Source organism: Vigna unguiculata, chromosome 7 (assembly GCF_004118075.2).
Source record: "Vigna unguiculata cultivar IT97K-499-35 chromosome 7, ASM411807v1, whole genome shotgun sequence".
Lineage (NCBI taxonomy): Eukaryota > Viridiplantae > Streptophyta > Magnoliopsida > Fabales > Fabaceae > Vigna > Vigna unguiculata.
Window position 1 is genome coordinate 26232253 of NC_040285.1, and position 20662 is coordinate 26252914.

General features: G+C 33.5%; 2 protein-coding genes across 2 annotated transcripts; one reads left to right on the plus strand and one right to left on the minus strand.

Moving 5' to 3' along the window:
- The first annotated feature begins 5650 nt into the window (after window positions 1-5650).
- Window positions 5651-9872, plus strand: LOC114191880 (kinesin-like protein KIN-14U). Its single transcript, XM_028081325.1, has 10 exons — window positions 5651-6626; window positions 6748-6831; window positions 6923-7084; window positions 7180-7286; window positions 7390-7577; window positions 7702-7866; window positions 7958-8176; window positions 8484-8521; window positions 8695-8822; window positions 8907-9872. The coding sequence occupies exons 1-10, from the start codon at window positions 6425-6427 to the stop codon at window positions 9543-9545; spliced, it is 1932 nt and encodes a 643-aa protein (XP_027937126.1). The 5' UTR covers window positions 5651-6424; the 3' UTR covers window positions 9546-9872.
- A 1037-nt stretch (window positions 9873-10909) lies between these two features.
- LOC114190213 (serine/threonine-protein kinase EDR1) lies at window positions 10910-19661 on the minus strand. Its single transcript, XM_028079011.1, has 13 exons — window positions 18971-19661; window positions 17643-18050; window positions 16923-17026; window positions 15684-16783; window positions 15292-15332; window positions 14545-14613; window positions 14190-14290; window positions 13963-14041; window positions 13782-13880; window positions 12818-12886; window positions 12660-12709; window positions 11519-11695; window positions 10910-11405 (listed from the first exon to the last, which is right to left on the minus strand). The coding sequence occupies exons 1-13, from the start codon at window positions 19430-19432 to the stop codon at window positions 11270-11272; spliced, it is 2895 nt and encodes a 964-aa protein (XP_027934812.1). The 5' UTR covers window positions 19433-19661; the 3' UTR covers window positions 10910-11269.
- Between the last annotated feature and the right edge of the window lie 1001 nt (window positions 19662-20662).

Consider the following 20662-nt stretch of genomic DNA (forward strand, 5'->3'; position numbering starts at 1 on the left):
TTCTCTGTTTCTAATGGATGAAGCTATGTTTAAATGTTAAAATGTGAACTTAGTTACGATATGCATGAATTGTTATGACTGGTAATATGTGTGGTGAAATTGCATGAAGTTGGAATATGAGAAGAAGTGGTTGAACTAGGATTTCAAGGGAAATTCTAAGAGGAATGTTTTAGTGTATGTAAGGACATAAGGACTCAGTTTTGGTTGGTATCCTGACGCTCCTATAACCATTAAGGCTCATGTAGAGCATAATGGATTATATCGGGAGGAGTAGCAGGAGGTCCTAGTCTGTGGACCCGATTCAGTCACAGACGCGAAGGGGACTTACCTTGGGAGTGGTTGGGTGATAACCCCTTGTGTCCAAACTCTGCAGAGTTTGGGAACCATCACAGGTGCAAGCCACCAAGAGATCCGATGTCGCTTACATAATCCGAATATTGAGTCTAGAGTCATGTATATGTGTTGTGGTGGTCTATATGATTCTGGTGATAATGAGAAAGATTGCATGGTTTCTGTTTATAATTGAACTGCATGATTCCTTAATCAGATTAGCTTACCCTTGCTTTTTGTGTTCCTGTCTTGTGTTGTATGTTTCCTTTTGCGATGATCACCTATTCGGTGGGAGCAGATGTGGTTGTAGTGTCAAAGGCACTTCTGGAGGATGAAGAGCCATCGTTTTAGGGTTGAGGAGGAGGTTTCCAGTGGGAGCTTTAATAGTGGTCAATTGAAGTATAGAGTTTATTAGTTTAGTTTAAGTGTATAAGTGATATATTTTTATAGTCATATCTTTTGTAAGACTGTATTAATATATTGTGTACACTGAATTATCTGTTTTTGGAACTATGATGAAACTCCCTATTTTTATTAGTTTTAAGTTGTTGAAATTGGGATGTTACATTTATGGTATCAGAGCAGTTCGTCCTTAGGATGACCTGAAGGTTGTGGGTTTGTCATGTCTTGTTTGTGTTGGAGTTCGAGTTCAATAGAGTTTGTCCACGAAACCAAAAGTATTAAGAACAGAAAATGTCTTGATAAAGTAATGAGGGTGGACACTCATGACTAGATCAAAGATTATTTTTCTTTCTTAATTTTACTGGTTTGAGAAAATAAGAGAGATAGACAAAAGTTTTGGCTATCAATAGATGTTAGAGTTTTGCTTTCTGTGTCCATGTCTGTTTTGTTGCATCTCTATGGTTTGCGTTTAGTGCTTATAGTGATAGAGGAATGCAGATTCAACGTCAACTTGACCTGCTTACCTTTGTGAGGGTTGGATATAACTTTTGAGATAACTTTCTGTCTCAAGGATATAGGTTTGTTGTATGAAGTAGATCGATGAGCGAGGAAAGTTAAGCTTTGGGTTTGTAGACTGGATAAAGAGGTTAAAATTTAGCATCAACGTTTAGACTAAGAAAGCTTCAAGGGCATGCTCACGAGATCAAATATCACAAGTTTTCCAAAAGGAGTTGAGTTTAGAGGTTAGAAATATGGAAAATACCAGTGTATGCCAACGCAACAATGTTTGGGGAAAATCAACTTGGTTCTACATCCCGGCAATTCTGAGGTTCAGAGTTATCCAGATACATGCAATGTTAGGAGAAGTTTCATTAGATATAGTCGTAAGACCATATCTTGTGTTACATATTTCCTTTTGCGATGATCACCTATTCGGTGGGAGCAGATGTGATTGCAGTGTCAAAGGCACTTCTGGAGGATGAAGAGCCATCGTTTTAGGGTTGAGAAGGAGGTTTCCAGTTGGAGCTTTAACAGTGGTAAGTTGAAGTATAGAGTTTATTAGTTTAGTTTAAGTGTATAAGTGATATATTTTTATAGTCATATCTTTTGTAAGACTGTATTAATATATTGTGTACACTGAATTATCTGTTTTTGGAACTATGATGAAACTCCTTATTTTTATTAGCTTTAAGCTGTTGAAATTGGGATGTTACATACATCATTATAAACATCCGAAAATAATTAAGAATATTAGTTGATGGACATATGAACATATTTGAGGGAATATCATATTTAGAATGATATTTTTGTCTTATTTAGTTGAATGTACAAGATGACTAATACATTTTAGAACACGAAAACTCATTTAAATTAAAAATTTTACTAAAAATTATTTATATTTTAATTGATAATTATTTCCCATCTTCATAATTTAGTTACTTTTAGTAATTTAAAATTTTTAATCTACATTCTCGATTAGAGGTGTTTATAGTTTTGTAATTCCAAAAATTTATATTTTTTTTCTAATAACTTTATCAATTATTCATTATCTTTATGCCATCTTTAACCTCTTATCTTACCGTTTATAATGAATTGAATAATTTTCAACGAGATATTTAAGAAAGGTAAAGATGCAACAATAATTTATTTTAATTATAAAATGAATTACAATGTTATAAGTTAATAGAAGTATTTTCCATTATCTATTATGATTTTGAATGTATTTTTAGTTGTTTATACGTATTCTTATCATATATGAATTTCTTAACTAAAATCACATATACGTAAATCATCTATGTACATATAATATTATATTGATAAGTAATGATAGTGTAAATTAATATATGAAATAATATATTTATTGTTTTGGGAGTATCGTCAAACAATCAATCGGTACTTGTAAAAAATTATATTTGGTGGTCATCACGATCAATGAGTACTTGTCAAAGGTTTTACTTTTGTTGTTCATTGGGTGGTTCTGTTAGTCAAACGATCAATGGATACTTGTTAAAGGTACTTCAATGTTAAAGTCAGCTCATGATCAATAGGTCAAAGCAATAAATATTTAATTAATGTAAAACAAAAGTCCTAATAACCATACATTTGACCTGAATTTATGTTTTTTCACATACACATGTGATTAAGATTAGCCTAATCATGGTCCAATTGCTTTTTAATCTTGATTAAAAACCTTTTTGGTGCAATTAGATAATTGGATGTGACCCATAATTTGTGTAGACTAGTATGACACGGAAGGGGATCGCTCGACACCTGAACGATTGCTTATCAAATATTCTTCGAAGTAATCTCACACAACCGGTAGATACATGTTCAATCTCATTTCTAAAAATATTTCTTTGAAGTAATCTCACACAATCGATATATACGCATTCGATCACATGATCAATCAGTAGAACCAACAAACTGATTCATTATGAGCAAAGTTTAATATTTATTGGTATATATATATATATATATATATATATATATATATTTTTTTTTTTTTTTTGTTTGAATAAGGAATCATTAAATTACATGCTTATAGTTATTTGTCCTTTGTTAAGTTCTCATTCTTGTAAATAGTCATGGTTACCTTTGTTGTGTTGATAGATTCTCATTTATGTTTTTTATTGACTGTTATGTATATTGAAAGAAACAATATGTCAAAATGTAATACAAAATACAAATTATTTTTAAAATTTTAAATAAATAACTCTCATCTCCTAATATACTTGTGTGTGTTATGATTTGGAAAAGACGATATACCTTCAACTAATTTTGCTTTTGTTGTCACTTCTCAAATTCAATTTATTTGGTACCTAACTCATAAAGTCATGCAAAAAATTGAACATGAACAATTATACGAAATATTAAGTTTTTTAACAAAAATTGATACAAATTTATTGAGGTGCAAAATTATGATGACATAAAATAGAGATTTATGGATTTGTACACATTTAATATGTATAAAAAATGTCTTTAATGAATGATGACAATTAATTATTGGATACAATAAATTATCACGTCATTAAGAGCATTTTAGTTTCCAATAAAAAAATGTCAAATGTTAAAAGATAAAAGAATAAACAGAAGAAAAAATAATTTAGTATAATATTTAAAAAATATACTTCAATGTTAAATTTGATAAACTTAATAAAGGAATTAAAAAAATCTAAATTTATGGTGACGGATAATTTGTTTTAGTGCATCCTTACCTACTGAATTTAACTTTGGTTTGTACAAATTGACAAGAACAAAAAAAAAAACTCAAATTTACATTAAATATATTTAGCATTAATATAAGTGATAAGAAATATATAATGAGGTTCATTTAGAATGAGATTGTTATATCATAAGCAATCATATATCAGATTTTAAGAGTCCATCTATACTTAAATAGAATCAAAATATGGTATTTAGTTTTAAAATCAATTTCTTATAATATAATAATTTTAAAATGTGATATTTTTTTTACTAAGTTATATTTTAAAATATAAAAGATAAAATTGATAAAATAATAATTCTAATTTTAAAATAAATTATTTAAAAAATAAAATAAAATAAAAACCAGAAAAAATCTCTTATATACAATAAATATATATTCAATAGGAAGATGAAGGTTACAAACAGATAGCACTTTAATTTCTAATTGTGTTTGTATTTTGTTTTAATTCAGGATAAGTGAACCCATGTTAAATAAAAAATAATTCTAATTACATAAATTTTTAATTAAATAATATTTGAGCTTACGTCACAAATAATAATTGCATTAACTTTTAATTATTAAGTTTAGATTTTACGTAAACTTAAATCATCCACCAAAAAAGTTAAACACATGATACAACTGATAATTAAAAAAAATGACATTTCATATGATTTTACGATTTTGCTCAATACCTATATAATTTTACAAGTTTGTTGCGATGAAACGTGAAATCTAAATTAAAAATACTATGCAAAATTATATTATCTTATGGATTCAATCTCGATTTTAACTATAATATTATTACTACTTAATTTTTTTTTCTTAACGAAATTTAAAATGAAAAGAAAAATCTGAAATGAGGCTTAAATGAGAATTCCTTTCTAACAAAATCATGCCAATAATTAGGTATTGCTAAACTTTTTCAATAACCAACCAAACACTTCGATATTAATATTTACGAACACATGTCTAGACATCGACAGGTAGCAGAAGGATTGATACAAAAAATTAATAATTACAGGTTCCAAGGTGTGAAAACCAAAATCGATTGTTTTTTCTGAGGTTTGCCAACAAGGGTAGCACAGAGGAACACTTGACAAGATGAACTGGAAAAGGAATTAAAATAAACAATTTAAAAAACAAAAATAAATGAACTTCAAAATTTGAAAGACAAAATTGTATTTAAATCAAAATTTAATTCATGCAAGACTTTATTATTATTTTTAAAAAATGTTTGACAAGTAAACGTGGTCATTACTTTTTAAATATTCTGGACCATATTACAACAGATGGTTGGTACATACAGAGTTCTATTTTTCTTAGCAGACTTTAAAATGCAGCGAACACACAAAATAAATAAATAAAAGAGCACAATGACATATTATAAGATGTAGAAGCATCTGAACCTCATTTATTTATTTTCTTGATGTAGAAATTAAAATGTAACGAAATAAATAGAATATAAAATGTACCATCTGAATGAGTGAATCCACGTACAGTTGTATTTATTTTCTTTATTTCTTTATATAGGGAGCAAATATATTACGTGTAGTAGTACGTAATTATTATGTAATGCAATAAACAGAGTATAGAAATCTCTCTCTTCAATAAATTTTTTGAATGTTACAAATTAAGAATTTGTCTGAAACAATGCCAGAAAGGATGAACCAACCACGTTCTCCATTGCTTGCTTCTGGTCAAAGTTTAACTCAAAAGCACTGACACTGAGTAGTGAGTTTTGTAAGCAAAAGGAACATCTTTTTCGCTTTAATTTCAACTCTGCCACTCCGCTCCTCACGCTCCCATCAAAACCCAACCTCTATTACAGTTCACAATTCAAGTTCAAGATCTCATCTCGACCAACCAAAAAGATTCTTACTCCAACACTGTTCTTGTTATCATTATTATTATTATTACTGGTTTTTCTTATTATTGTAGTACTACAAACATACTCCTTTTTTCACTCCCAATCAGTAATCAGGATCCTCCAGTGTTCAATCATTGAAAATAACCAACTTCCTCTCTACACCTTTTACTTCGTTGTGTGTGAGTTGAAAATCCGTGCTTGCTTGGAGTCTTTTGAACTTTGATCCTACTAGTTCTTCAAACAGTTTTCTCCTTTTATGTTTACTTTTTTTTTTCTTTTGGGGTTTATGGTTTACGTTACATGAATCATGGGAAATGTTTCTTCTATATTACAGTTTCATTATAACGCGTGTTTAACTTGTTCCGTTGCGTGTCTCGAGGTTAAGGGGTTCAAGTTCAACCTATAGTGGGTGTCTAGAAGCTTTGTTTCGTTGATCGTTGTTTCTCGTGAGTCAGCTAGATTGACTTTTAGCTGATAGGAACCGAGAAAATAGGAAAAGAACAGATCTTTGAGTAGTACTAGGTAGCAGTGATAGCTTCTATAGCTTTCATAATCGTGTCTTATTATATAAGGTCTTTTATTTAGGGGCGTGTTTCATTTCATGTTCTTGGGTAGTGATAATGCCTGTTCCCAACGGAGAAGAGCAGGTTCTGTTTGCATCAGAAAATGCAAATGAGGTTTCAAAGTCACCCTCGTTGGATTTGAACCCAGATTCCGATTCAGGTGATGGGTCCCCACCTGTTTCCACCGTTTACACTGATGTGGGTGTCGTGCCAGAACACCAAAAGAACGAGCTTGAGCACTTTATATCCAATTTAGAGAGTATGAATAATTGAAGTCACACCCATGTCTCTGTTTCTTGGTATTATGGTTTATGGATTTAAATCTGTGAAATAAATGTTGCTGATTCATTCTTCTGGGTCGGGCTGAATTGCTTGTGTAGGAGAGATAGAGGAGTTGAGGGTCAAGCAGAAGAAATTGGATAAAAAACGAAGAGAAGCACTGAGCAAGATATTGGATATCAAAGGTACTAACTAATACACTAATTATATATTTGACTAAATAAGGTTATTGTTAATTGTTTACAAACCGTTGGAGAATTGTGTTTTGCTATCCAGGGAGCATTCGGGTATTTTGTAGAATTCGACCAAATCTGGTAACGGAGAAGAGAAGAATTTCTGAGCCGGTATCAGCTGGACCAGAGAAAATTCGGGTTAAGTGGGGAGGAACAAGGAAAGATTTTGAGTTTGATAAAGTTTTTACTCAAGAAACAAGCCAAGGCTAGTATTATTAAGTGTTGGTGTCCTTCTGAATTTTGATTATCTTATTGTAGTTGTACTAAAGAGGGTATTGTGCGCTTGTTTGAACTCTGCAGAAAGTGTATTTGTTGAGGTTGAGCCAATTCTGAGATCTGCAATGGACGGGCACAATGTATGTGTGTTTGCTTACGGTCAAACAGGCACAGGCAAGACATTCACCATGGTTAGTCAATTCAACGTTGTGTTGATGTTATTTGTGTGCTTGTGCTAAACACTTCTGTTACCTAGTATACGTTGCAGCATTGACAAGGAATAGTTCTTTTTAGGATGGTACAAACGAACAACCTGGGATTATTCCGCGTGCTCTTGAAGAGCTCTTTCATCAAGCCTCTTTGGATAGCTCATCTGCTTTCACCTTTTCGATGAGCATGTTAGAAGTTTATATGGGCAATCTCAGGGATTTGCTAGCTCCAAAACCGTCTGGTAGAGCACATGAACAACCTATGACAAAGTGGTAACATATTTTTGTTCCTTTTTTGTATTCACTTGAGATTTCAATGATTGAATTCTGCAGAATAGTATGTACGAAAATCTGGATAACTACCTAAACTAACTAACTAACTAACCCCTTTATATAGCAATCTGAACATCCAAACCGATCCAAAGGGGTTGATTGAAATTGAGGGTCTCTCTGAAGTGCAAATAAGTGATTATGCGAAAGCGAAATGGTGGTACAACAAGGGGAGAAGGTTCAGATCTACGTCGTGGACTAATGTGAATGAAGCATCAAGCAGGTCACACTGGTGGGTGATAGGTGTAGTTAGATACTTAAAAGTATTTTAATGGTTTTCTCAGCTTGATGGTTACTTTATCTGTTTAGCTTCATATATCTAGCTTAACGAGGATAAGCATATTTCGACGTGGGGATGCTTTGGAAGCTAAAAGTGAAGTAAGCAAACTGTGGATGGTTGATCTTGGAGGCAGCGAACGGTTGCTTAAAACTGGAGCCAAAGGACTCACACTGGATGAGGGCAGAGCCATTAATCTTTCTCTTTCAGCTTTAGCTGATGTTGTTGCAGCTTTGAAGAGGAAGAGGGGTCATGTGCCTTACAGGTAAATACATTTTCTTCTGTATCTTTAAAATACATTGGTGGACCCTGATTCTGATGTTTCATAAAAGAAATTTAATATATTAACATCCATGTATAGAACAACATAAAAAATCCCAGAAGAGAATCTGAACTCGAATTTGTTTCTGTCACTGCCAATTATGTTCCAGCTGCTAGATCCTTTGAGTGCCTTAAAAATCAATTCAGCTACTGAGTCCTATTTTACTGTGGCTAGTTTTTTATACTATCCTTGTTTCTTTCTAGACAGTCAAAGTACAAGTGGTTAGTGATTCATGCTACTTTGCTTGCAGGAATAGCAAGCTGACTCAATTACTCAAAGATTCTCTTGGTATGATATTATTTCTTGATTTCTAAACTAAATTGTACACCACCAACTTTTGTGCACTAAAACTTGTACAAAATTATAAATTCATAGAAGTTGAAATATTTACGTTTGTGTTAGCATGTGCTGTTTTATATCTAAAATATAAAAGGTCTGATCTTTGTAACCACATACTCAAGGGTACGGCTCAAAGGTTTTGATGCTCGTGCATATAAGCCCTTCTGAAGAAGATGTCTGTGAAACAATTTGCTCCTTGAACTTTGCGAAGAGAGCGAGAGCAATAGAATCCAACAAAGAAGTGTCCATGGTAACTTTCTTAACTTTTTCTTAAGCAAGTTAGTTCCTCAGTAGATACTGTTTGAAGATTGCTGAATGCATGCGTACACTGTAGGAAGTGAAGAAGCAAAGGGAGAAGAAGATTATGGATCTAGAAGAAGACATCAAGGAAGCTGAAAAACAACGCCAGAATTTAAGGGAACAAACAGAGAAGATTGAGTTGAAGTTAAACGATAGTAAAAAGCTCTTAACAGTCACAGATAGTCTTGTGGAAAGTGATGACATGAAAGCCTCAAGCAGTCCCAAAGATGATGTGAAAGAGGTGATTGAAACCCCCAAAGCATCTAAGAAATCTATCAAAACAAACTTCTCCAACTCAATGCCTCGATTCATGACTTCAACAGTTGCAAGTCGCCAAAGACAAAGTGCTGCAGAGCGAGACATTGGCACTGTGAAAATGAAAAGCCATAGATCAACAATGGTGTCGAGAAGTTCCATCCATTTTTCGTATTCCCAATCGTTGAGTTATTCAGATATCCGTATCAAAGCATTGCTGCGAAGTTCAAATGGAAAATCTCGGCATGCTGAAGCAGATAGTGTTCCGATTCTAGAGCCTGTTCTCACAGAAAGGCCTAAATGCAATGATTTGGAACCAAAAGTCACAACCCCTCGAAGCAGAATGGTAACATCTTCAGACCAAAGCTTGAGAATTTCACTGGGTCGTCACAGAAGAAGGATGTCTGATCTGATATAAGTGTCAAATGACATAAAGGTTGCAGATTTTTTGAAGGGATTGCATGTTTAACATTTTGCAATTTATATTTGTCCATAACAAATAGTAGGGAGTGGTATAGTAATGGGTGTGTTTTCTTGGTGTTTTCTGGGTTGGGATCTGTTAATTACTTCATTAACATGATCTTTCTCTGTTTCGAAGCTTGTTGGGTCGTATTGGACCTTTGCACATGTGATTGTGTAACTACTTGTTACGACTAACTCACTGAAGTTTGACATCATGACCTTTGTATGAATACAACTGTTTTTAGCCTTCACTGGGGACACAACAGTGAAACAATTTTTTTTACTGTTTCTATTGTTTGTTTCTTTCAGACGAGGTACAACCTTTATGGTATTCTATTTTTATTCTGATGTTTTTAAGCTTCCCTCAGTTTTAGATCCTAGTGTTTATCACAATAAGCTCGAGTGATCTAAATTTAAAAATAATTTGTCTTATATCTTTTCTTAAAAAAAAAAAAGTTTGTAAGTCTACATACAATACTTTGTTTGCAAGGCAATCCATTTTAGTTCAGTATTTTTATTATCAAAACTTCTATTATATGTATACACATTTTTCTTTTAAAAAATATATTTATTCTAACAACATTTAAGCAATTAAGAGATTTCTTTTTTCAAATTGTAAAAATTAAAAAAAGTTTTAAATTTATTTAGAAAACCGTCAATAAATGTATGCCAAATTTGAAAGAATAAAAACATATTTAAGAGAAAAACGGATAATACAAATACTTTCAAAATACTGTATTTTTAAATATTTTATTAGCTACATTCATATGAAAGAAAAATACACTAATGTTCATGGACAATGCATTCATACATAATACAAACACAATTAATAGTTATACAAGCCTAAACTCTTTAAGAGAAACTTAAAATGTAGTTTAGGGACTTTTACTGATTTCAATAATTTTACAACTATAGTTCTAATTTTTTAAAAATATACAATTTTAACTTATTTCCAATTTGACATGCTGTTATTTTGATTCATTAACATTCTCATTAAAAAAATAGCATTATAAAGTAGCTGTATTTAAATTTTAAAAATTGAAAATGATGAAAATCAAAATTATAATTCAACCAAAAACATTGAACAGCTTCCCTCGCTAGATATGGTATGAATTACTTATCGACAAACAAATGGCAGAATAAGAGAATTAACAAAATCAACGTATATGGCATCAATGCTGCGATTGCGTAAATGCTTTGGTCGGTGGAGAAGGAGGAATTGACAAGTAAAGGGTGGAATCCTTTCGGAGGTATAGACAAATAAAAAAGCATACGGCTAATTATTCTTACTTGCTAGCAAAATGACTCCTGATGAAAATATTTATCACGAATAATAAGGTTAACACACTAGCGCAAAAATACGTTAACTTGAGCATGGTACACGGTCAAATTCTAGACAATCCCGATGAAACGTACCTTTTGCAAAGTATAGAAATTTCTGCTTGTGAAGTACAGTAATTTACATATTACCGAGTTTTAGTTCCTCGGACAAGCTATCACAACAAATACAAAATGGCTCTCTGCAGTTGTTTGGCCGCAGTGAAGTTGCAGTTGATATTTCCCTCAACACAAACATTTGCCGTTACAAGTTTCGATTTTTTTTTTTCCTTTTTATTTGTTACCTTTATACGCACATAACTATGCAGAATGGCTACTTATTCACACTTGAGGCGAGAGTTTTCATGGGGTGGAATTTACAGAAATCTCCTGCGGCACGAGTGGAGGTACCTGGTCTTGATGCGATGGGATAACCAGACGCTGAAGAGGCTTTAGAGCCACTGTCAGTTGTGCAAACGAGGGCCGCAAATTTGGATCCCTGTCACAGGGAGAGGGAAAATAAGTCTAATTGCAAAATTTCCACAAATCATTTAATGATGTGTAGAAGGAGAAGAAAAGGAATAAATCAAATTTAAAGCTGAACATGCTTACTGTTGCCAACACTCCCAGATTATTCTTGCAACTATAGGATCGACTTCCTTAGGAATTTCAAGTCTACGATTTTGGAAACCAACAGCACCAACAACTTGCATAGGATTCATTCCAGTCCACGGCAACCTTAATGTAGCAAGTTCCCATAGGATGACTCCAAAACTATAAACATCGCATCTGTATTTGATATGATGATTAATAGAGATGCATTCAATAGACAGCAATAAAAGAAACAAGCAAATATTTGAATCTAAATACATGTTCAAAATGTTAAATAAGGATCATAAATTTCCAGACTTTTGCTTCTAAAACTGTTATAGCCATGTCTACCAGGCGCTAAGTTTTATAATTACAGATAAAAGTAAAAATGCGCTTTTTATGAATGGAGAAAACAATTCAGTAATTGAACACAACAACGAAATATGGGTTAAGAATGTTTTTCATCAAGCGAAAATATGTAAAGAGGGCCTAGCAGATAGGGGTGTGATGTTCATCGGTTTGGATCAACCCGATAATCCAAACCAAACCAATTAAACTGGTTAAGATTTTAACTCAAATTCAATCCGAACCAAACCAATCAAGTCTTATGTTCATTAGTTTATGTATTGGATTTATGATTTACAAATCCAAAAAACCTGAACCAAACCAAATTATATATGTTTCTTATTAATATTAACTATATATGAAATTTCATATATGATTATATAATTCTTTTTTATAACTTTTGCCATGACTTTGTTGATGTAAGTCAATTACTTACAATACAAAAATGTGGCTTATCACTTTTAATCATAGAATTAAGCGCAACTTTTTTAATAAAATTATGCGTTTTTCCTATTTCTCAAATAGAATTTTGTATATCTGGATATCATTGGATCCAGTTGAACTAAACCGCACCAATTCATTCTTTCATCAGACTTGGTTTGATTTGAATTTATTTTATTTATTTTTTAAATCTGAGCTAATGAAAATTGATTGGTTTGGACTTGATTTCCTCCCAAATCCAATCCCAATTGACCTAGGAATACATCCACCAGCAGAGTGAAGCAACTATGGACAAGCATGGATTACACAAATACGATATGAAATGATAATGACAATCAAGAATAAGAAAGACCTTCATCTCAAATTAATAACTCACTTTTCATTTGAGGGTTCATTGCGGAGAACTTCAGGAGCCATCCACTCCGGCTAATATATCGAAAAAATAATGTCAGTGAAATGTAAAAGGCAGATAAGACACGCTGCATGTGCGTAAGAAAAGACCTATACATAATACAGATTTTCCCAAATTCTCACCGTTCCAGCAGTTGACTTGGATGACAAAAAAGTGTTGTGCTTCAACCTTGACAACCCAAAATCGCATACCTGTAGAAAGAAAGGCTTACTTACAACTAACATAGCCAATAAGATCATACAAAATAAACAATAACTCAGCAATTGACGAATACATAATTCAAGAAATATGTTCGAAAAAAATAATACCCACAAAATTATCCTTCACATTGTAAACCCACATTTGCCATATGATTACAACTGTTCAAAACCCAAGCAAGCCTGACCAAACCCAAGCAACCCAACTACAATACTGATCTGGTTTTGTTTTCTGTATCTGGTTGGGTTTATTCAAAATCCAAATATCAGTTTGAGTTGGCTAAGACTATTAAATTTCACAACTGTTGTAACACAAAAATCTGTTTTTCACTCGTAAGACTACACAATTTCAACAAGACATCATCATCAAGTTGTTGTCGTTATTATTATTATATTTGCCATATATGGTACCTCCTATATACAACTAACTAGCCTTATATACTCACCAATTTATTAAGTTGACCATACACAAGTTTAACATGAAACAAAATTGACCATTTAGGTGGATGTGGACTTCCACATGTTCATCTCTCCAATTTCAGAAGTTGATAGTTGGCAGAAACAACACATTGCATATAGTAGCATGTGTTTACATTACATCACCCTTCGTATAATATACCAAGACTGGACTTACAAAATATCATGAAAATAGAATGCTTTCTATGTAACGTGATCAGAAATGAAATCCAAAAAAAAAAAAAACATGCAGGTTGCACAAATAATCAGATAACTATACTCAAACACCATGTTTTTCAAACCAATCTAGTTGACTTCACTAAACTAATGAACAGATACATTTAATATAGCAGAAAAAGAATTCAGGAGCCTATACAAATGAAAAACAATGACAAACAAGGCAAAGGGACAGTATGAGTTGTCAATCATATACCTTAACATTCCAGTTCTTATCAACCAAAAGATTTGGAGACTTTAGATCTCGGTGAACAATTATAGGTGTGCTGGTGTGTAAGCAATTCATGCCCCTAGCCTGTAAATTTGGAGCGTTCAAAATGTGAAAGTTTATTGGTATAAATGATGGTTGAAAAGGGAGAAGTGTAATTATTTCATACCACGTCCAAAGCCATTTTTATTCTTCGTTTCTCATCGATCTGACAATTAGGGCGATGAAGTAATCTGTACAAGCTTCCTCTGCAAAATGGACATCAGTAACAATGGTGAGGCATGTAAACGTGGAAAGAGTAAAATGGGAAACAGCTAAGGATTCCAAGGACAAATAATATGGTCAACAGGTAATTATTATTTTATAAAAATGACATAATGGAAAAAAGTTATATACCTTGGTAAATACTCTGAAATGATTGAGAGATTAGGAGGACGAGTAACAGCACCCATAAAAAGAACAATATTTGGATGACGTAACCTACGCATTATCCGTACCTTGCAGCAAAAAGGATGGAAAACAGATTAATTTTGGCCTTTAAAAAGGTCAAATGGATCCTTAACCATGAAACCACTGCCTACCAAGTTAACTTGTTATTTTTCCCTATTGGTATTTATGCTCAAATCTTCTATGTAGTTTTAAATTGAAAGTAACAAAATTATTTTCTTTAAATTGGCAAGTGTACACTATCTCTTTTCATTTCTCTCATACAAATAAAATAAGCAAAACAGAAAACAAAATTAGTACTTACTTCTCTTTTGAATTCAGACAATGCAGCACCTGAAAAGTCCTGATCCAAAAATTTCTTTACAGCAACCTCCTGATATTTCAACAGTGGATCATGATTTAGAAAATCAGAGACATAAATCTTTATGTTTTGGTTAAAACTTCTGAAATTAAGAAACTGGGAGTTATGATTTTGAGACTTCAGTAGCCTAAAAGAGATCATCAGCTTTTTCATCTTTTTCCTTTTCTTTCCTTCGGATGTTTTGGCAAAATTTAACAAGGGTCTAGTATATAAACTCCCCAAACTCTTACTGATTATTGGGTGTTGATCTTGTGCTTTAGTTTTAGCAGAAGTTAAATTGAATTAGTTAGTAACGCAATCATGTTTATTAAATTGTTGTTGATGATGACACTAAAATGAAGACACATTATATGAAAACATAATCCCAACTCAGCAATAATTCTATTCTCATTTTTTAACCCATTTACTGTAGTATTAAGCATCCATCTCACTTCACAAGAATGACGAGTTACTAGGCATATAGACAACTACAGAAACTACATAACATCTACCCATTTTTGAAGAATGTTATCTAAATGACCTGATCAGGTAATATCTTTATATTAATTAGCGAGATCACTTTTACATTTGAATAATGCAGATAGAAGTTCAGAATAACCATCACTAAGAATATGACAATATAAGAATTTTCCAATTCAATCTATAACAATAATATTCCCAACAAATATGAAAAGGAATTCAAGAACTCACTGTGCCATTCATGTCGGCATGGTATACCTCACCGTATGAACCTATTAGAAAGAAAGGATGAACATATATATTAAAAAAAACTCAGAAACAAGTGGAATACTTAAAGCACACTACCAGCCTCCCCAACTATCACATATAAAATGGTATTGCGCATGTAAAAAATATAAAATATTGAAAAGTTAATTGAGCTTGACATAACCATGTTTGCACAAATAGAAATAAAAATAAAATAATCAATTTAAAAATAGGGTGGAGATTACTGCTAGATTAATGATTGATTTGCATCAATTGGGAGCCCCAGTAAATCAAATAGTAAATCAGAGCACTGTCCAATTTTCAGTAAATATTAAGGACGCTTCAAGAAGAAAATGAAAGCAAATCATGTACATTACCTATACCAATTCTTTCACCAAGAAAAAGATCCTCCCATGGAATCTCACATTCACCAACATCTACATCATCCAATATTTGATCCACCCTGTTTGTGATGGAATCAATTGATGAGCTAGGACTCTCTGGTTCCTTTAGTTTGAAATTGTTTCCCAGGAATCTGTCATAAGTATGCTTCCTCCGGTCGTGATGTCTGATTTCGGCATTATCAGGTTCTCTAACTGCCTCCACCATGAAGTTTTGAGAATTTTCCAGACCCCCCTGGCCAAAATCAGCATTGAGATCCTCAATCTGGTTCAGTTCAGGTACAGATGATGAAACTGAACCAGTAACATGTGCCAAAGTTTGAACATTTACATCATTATTTAAATTTGAATTATATAATGGTTTGGAACTATGGTCAACATTTTCAGATGTAGAAGAACCATTGGAAACAAACAAGGGAGGTTTGTACTCATTAGGGTTATAATTAGTTTTCCTGGGGTCTTCATTGTAGGCATGACGGTTCTTCTTCGTCAGTAGTACTGGGGGCCGACCAGAAACAGTGTTATTAGGTTTAATTTCTACGGGTTTGTTAAGCCCAGAGGCCTTCCCCATTCCTTTTATTTGGAATGGGTTAAGATCTGCAAAAAGGTTTCGAGAGTCATTGGAGCTGTTTTGAGTATATGGTACAACATTGACATTAAGTCTCGTCCCATCACCAATTGTATTCATTCCGAGGGTCCCTTTGTACAGAGAAGTACCAGACAGAGCAGGCAAATTCTCCGGTTGATTAGGGGTCCCTCTATTAGAAGTTTTAGAAGGACCAACGCCAGTGTCCCTTCTCAAACCTATGTTTGAAGGCTCTGACTTCTCAAAATATGATTTTCCATTCCAACGCAGTGCATGATCTTTTATCACAGAATTTTGACTACTACCTTCACCAGGAGATGGTTGGATAGGTCTTGAGTAAGAAAACTCCTTATCCTTGGAGGAAGGTAAATTGGGTAAAATCTTGGGATTAAAAGCCTTGTTAAAGGCACTATCCTTGGTGCTCAAAATATCAGCTGGCATAAGTGGGATAAGTGTCCCTGGAGCAGCCATGAGATCAACCAAAAACTCCCTGAAAGCAGAGAAGGAGATATCAGAACCACATAAACTTTCTGGGTAAACTTATAGACATTTAATGATTGCATATGAGAAGCAAATGGACGCACAAATTAGTAAGATAACAGATACATGAAAATACAAAGATCCTTAACCTTTCACCCTCCAACTTTATAATGTTGACAGCATCATCCTCCACACCAGTGTAATGACTACCTTTTACCAGTCTACAAGGCATATTAATGTTGTCAGCTAATACCTGAATGCAGAAAAGAAACAAGTACATTATTACACAGGCAATAGATCAAGAAAAGTTATGCAAATCTTGATAAAATTCATAAAGAATTATAATATGATCCTCTAAAATGCACACAAAAATTACTGAAATTTAACTGGAAGATATATTCTCAAATATCGTATTTAAAACTAGCTTTGCAACTACATCACAACTAAGCCAAGGTTAAAAACCTAAAGAAGCTTTAGTCCTATTGATGAGCAAAGTGAGCCATAAGTTTAATGACTCAATCTTGATAAATGGAGCATGATTTCTCATTTTTTTCAGCTAAGCATACTTAGAGCAAATATACTTCTTAATGCAAGCTCAGGCTAGATTAGTAAGGGATATTTTATCAACATGAGTATTTTTAAAGAAAACTATCTGAAGTACATTTATTAATTTATTAATGTTTTCATTTCAAGAATATTATTGGGTGATATAATTATTTAATACTAATAGCAGATATCATGTTACACTTCTTTTTCTTTTAATGTAATTGTGTCTGATTTTTTTAGCAGATTATGACTGCATTAACCTGACAACAAATTACATTACGGCTAACTAGAATCTAATTACCAATAAAAGCCACAATACTAACCTTGAAAAGCAAAGCACGATGTCTAGAGAGCCCAATATTTAAGGACCCGAGAGGCAATACAATTGTGTGAAGATTTGTCCTTAACTCCGCTCTTGTTTCTGTCCATCTTGCTAACATAATACTAGCATCCTTTACAGGACCACCCATATGACTTGTAACAAGTTCAGCAAGCCTTTGTGCCAAACTAGTGACCGGGCAGTCTAATGCAATACATTGTGCAATTTGTATCAGTTCTTCAAGTGCAGGATCAATTGTTCTATTAACAATGACCACCTCAGAACCTCCAGGATTTGCTTCAAGATCCATTCGAGATGGCATCTTTCCTTGCATCACTGAATCATTAGAGGGCCCGTATACATCATAAAAACCATCTACTACTTTCTCCTCATAGTCAAGCACATTATATTCCTGATCAACAAAATAGGAATCAAAGATAATCAAAACAGATGCAGTTCAAGAAAGGTCACTAAACGGAAAGGTGAAAAAGCATCAATGGAGGTGAAACAAGTTTCATGTTCCTTAACTACATTTTATAATTTTATTATTTCTATCTTGGTGCTGAACAGATAAAAATAAATTTCAGCGACCATATTCACTTAATAAAAATAAAATTTCCAAGACAATGACAGAATAAGCAATACCATGTGATGAAGTGGGTGAGTGTGTAATAATGAGTATAAAGCATATACTTTTACAATTTTCTTCAAATTGCTATGCCGTAGAAAACTAAGGAATTTCATAACGATAGCCACAGAAAGTCATACACACACAACAGCTAACAACAATCAACTGCTGATTATGGCAGAAAATTCGTCGTATCATAGTGTAAAATGTAAACTGTCTAACCAAATGTTTGCCAGTGCATCAGTTTAATAACTCAATCACAAAAGTTCCTTGTTTTTTCAACATCAAGCACACAAATAAGCACCCGGTGATTCTAATAACAGCATCCCACGTTTAAAATTTCTAGGGGTATAGTGCAATTCTACAAAAACCACCCAAATATTCAACATCGTTTGACCACTGCTTGCCCTATCAATCAGATTCTACCGAAGTTCCGTCTACTTTCTGCAGATACCAAATTTTAACTCGCCGATCGAAAACGCATTTCGAACCTCACTGGAGTAGCTAGTCCTAGACACATTTAAAGCCCCGAATCTAATTTCCAATACACAACTGAAGTTACTGCAAGAACAAATAAATAAAAGTCTTTCTAGAGTGAAACCCACTCTGTATAAACCTCTACAATTCACAGCTTTGCCTCAATTAACCACAACGATAGAGCAACATTGCAATAAGTGGATTACAACAACTGAGTAAGACCTTACCCAGTACTGCCTCGACAGCGCCTCGGCCGCATCGTCCTTGTTCCTCGCCGAATCGATTCGAAGCCCTCCTAGACTCAACAGCGTCGCCGCGTGGATCTGATCCTTCTCAGGATCGTCGCGGAACTCCGAATTGGAAGCGCTGATAGCTAGGGCTAGCTGCACCTGAAACTCCTCCTCCGACGAGAAAAAGTCCTGCCGATTCACCACCGGACTCACGCCTCCGCCGGGAGAAACCAAGGCGGTGGAGGCCGACGCCGTGGCCGAGGCCGACGAGGGACTCGCAGGAGCGGCGCCGGAGCTTTGAGACTGATCGGCGGCGCATGACGGCGACGGCACAGGTGGCGAATTGTCATTGGATCGCTGAGGATCGTGGTTGCCACCTATATGAAGCTTCTTGAAGATGTTCTTCATCCTCTCTCTTTTCTCCCCCGTTGGCTTTTCCTTCTTCACTCTCTCACTCATCAAAGCAGCTCAGAAAGAAATTGAAGTCACTTTCCAATTCTAAATAGCAATCGAAATATCTTTCCCTGATTTTCAATTCACCAGTCGATTCCTTTTCTCGCCGATTTCTTTTCTCTTCAACTTTCTCCCCTTTTTCTTCGTTTTTTCTGTGCGGGGTTGCCTTCGAGGGTCAAGGGACTCCAAGGGATAAAAGTGTTAGGAGGGAAAAACTTGGGCGAGTAGAACAAGCGTTGGAAAGGCCGGTAATCAAATGGCCTTCGGGTTGCATTAATTTACGAAAATGACATGCACACTTGGATACGCTACGATCACCGCGCTATATGAACGCGTCGATTCGATGTTGACATGGGAACCTACGTGTCTCCTCAATAGTCTACGTGGAGCTCTCAACTTCTCTTAACTCCGCTTCTTCATTTATACATGTTTTTTCCTTCATCTATAATCATTCAATTTTACTTCGTTTTCTCTTTTCACAATCATTTTTGTCATTTATAGAGATAAATTTCCCTAATATTTCACAATTTTTTTGTTATTTCTATGTTCGTCTTGATTCCCTAATAAGTTTTTTATGTACGTTTTTTTTTTCGTAGATTTAAGGTTTCATGGTAGTTATACAAATTAAGAAAAATAACAAATATATCACTTTTTAAAATGACTTTATTTTTCTGAAAATACCTTATTTTGGATTATAAATTAAGAAAACAAATGAATACTTCATTTAAATGCGAGAATAATAGTTAATTTGGAAATTTTCTATGTATCCGAAATTAATCATCGTGAAAATGGAAGAAATATAAAACTAACTTATAAGTTTCAGATGAAATTATCTTCTAAAACTACATCTAAAATAGTGAATAATGTGATAGTTAAAAGAAAAATTACATTATACTGCACATGGTAAAACTCCAACTTTTCTCTACTATCGAAAAGTTTATGATATACAACAAACGGCACTATAATTTATAAGCATTTATTACGTACAGTATCTCTACTGTTTCAAATTGTTTTTTTTTTAATTATCTATTAATTAACATAATTGGGATAGTCTACAATAAATACTTAGAACTTAGCTCATTATGAATTTGAATTCATGTTGGGAAGTGGACTTGTCGTAAACAAGAATGTATTCAAGAAAATTATTGCAATTGATTTTTCTTCTTTTTCTTTTTTTTTTCTCCTTCTCGGTGCCGTCATACGATGGAGATCGCAACAAAAATTCTACATTATGTA

Bases quoted from the DNA above. Each gene is read 5' to 3' on its own strand.
- LOC114191880 (XM_028081325.1), top strand. From the start codon at position 6,425: ATGCCTGTTCCCAACGGAGAAGAGCAGGTTCTGTTTGCATCAGAAAAT. The intron at 6,627-6,747 runs GTATGAATAATT...TTGCTTGTGTAG, and splicing joins CTTTATATCCAATTTAGAGA to GAGAGATAGAGGAGTTGAGG. The intron at 8,177-8,483 runs GTAAATACATTT...CTTTGCTTGCAG, and splicing joins AGGGGTCATGTGCCTTACAG to GAATAGCAAGCTGACTCAAT.
- LOC114190213 (XM_028079011.1), bottom strand. From the start codon at position 19,432: ATGAGTGAGAGAGTGAAGAAGGAAAAGCCAACGGGGGAGAAAAGAGAG. The intron at 11,696-12,659 runs GTGAGTTATTAA...TATCAAATACAG, and splicing joins AATGAACCCTCAAATGAAAA to ATGCGATGTTTATAGTTTTG. The intron at 11,406-11,518 runs GTAAGCATGTTC...TCCCTGTGACAG, and splicing joins ATCTGGGAGTGTTGGCAACA to GGATCCAAATTTGCGGCCCT.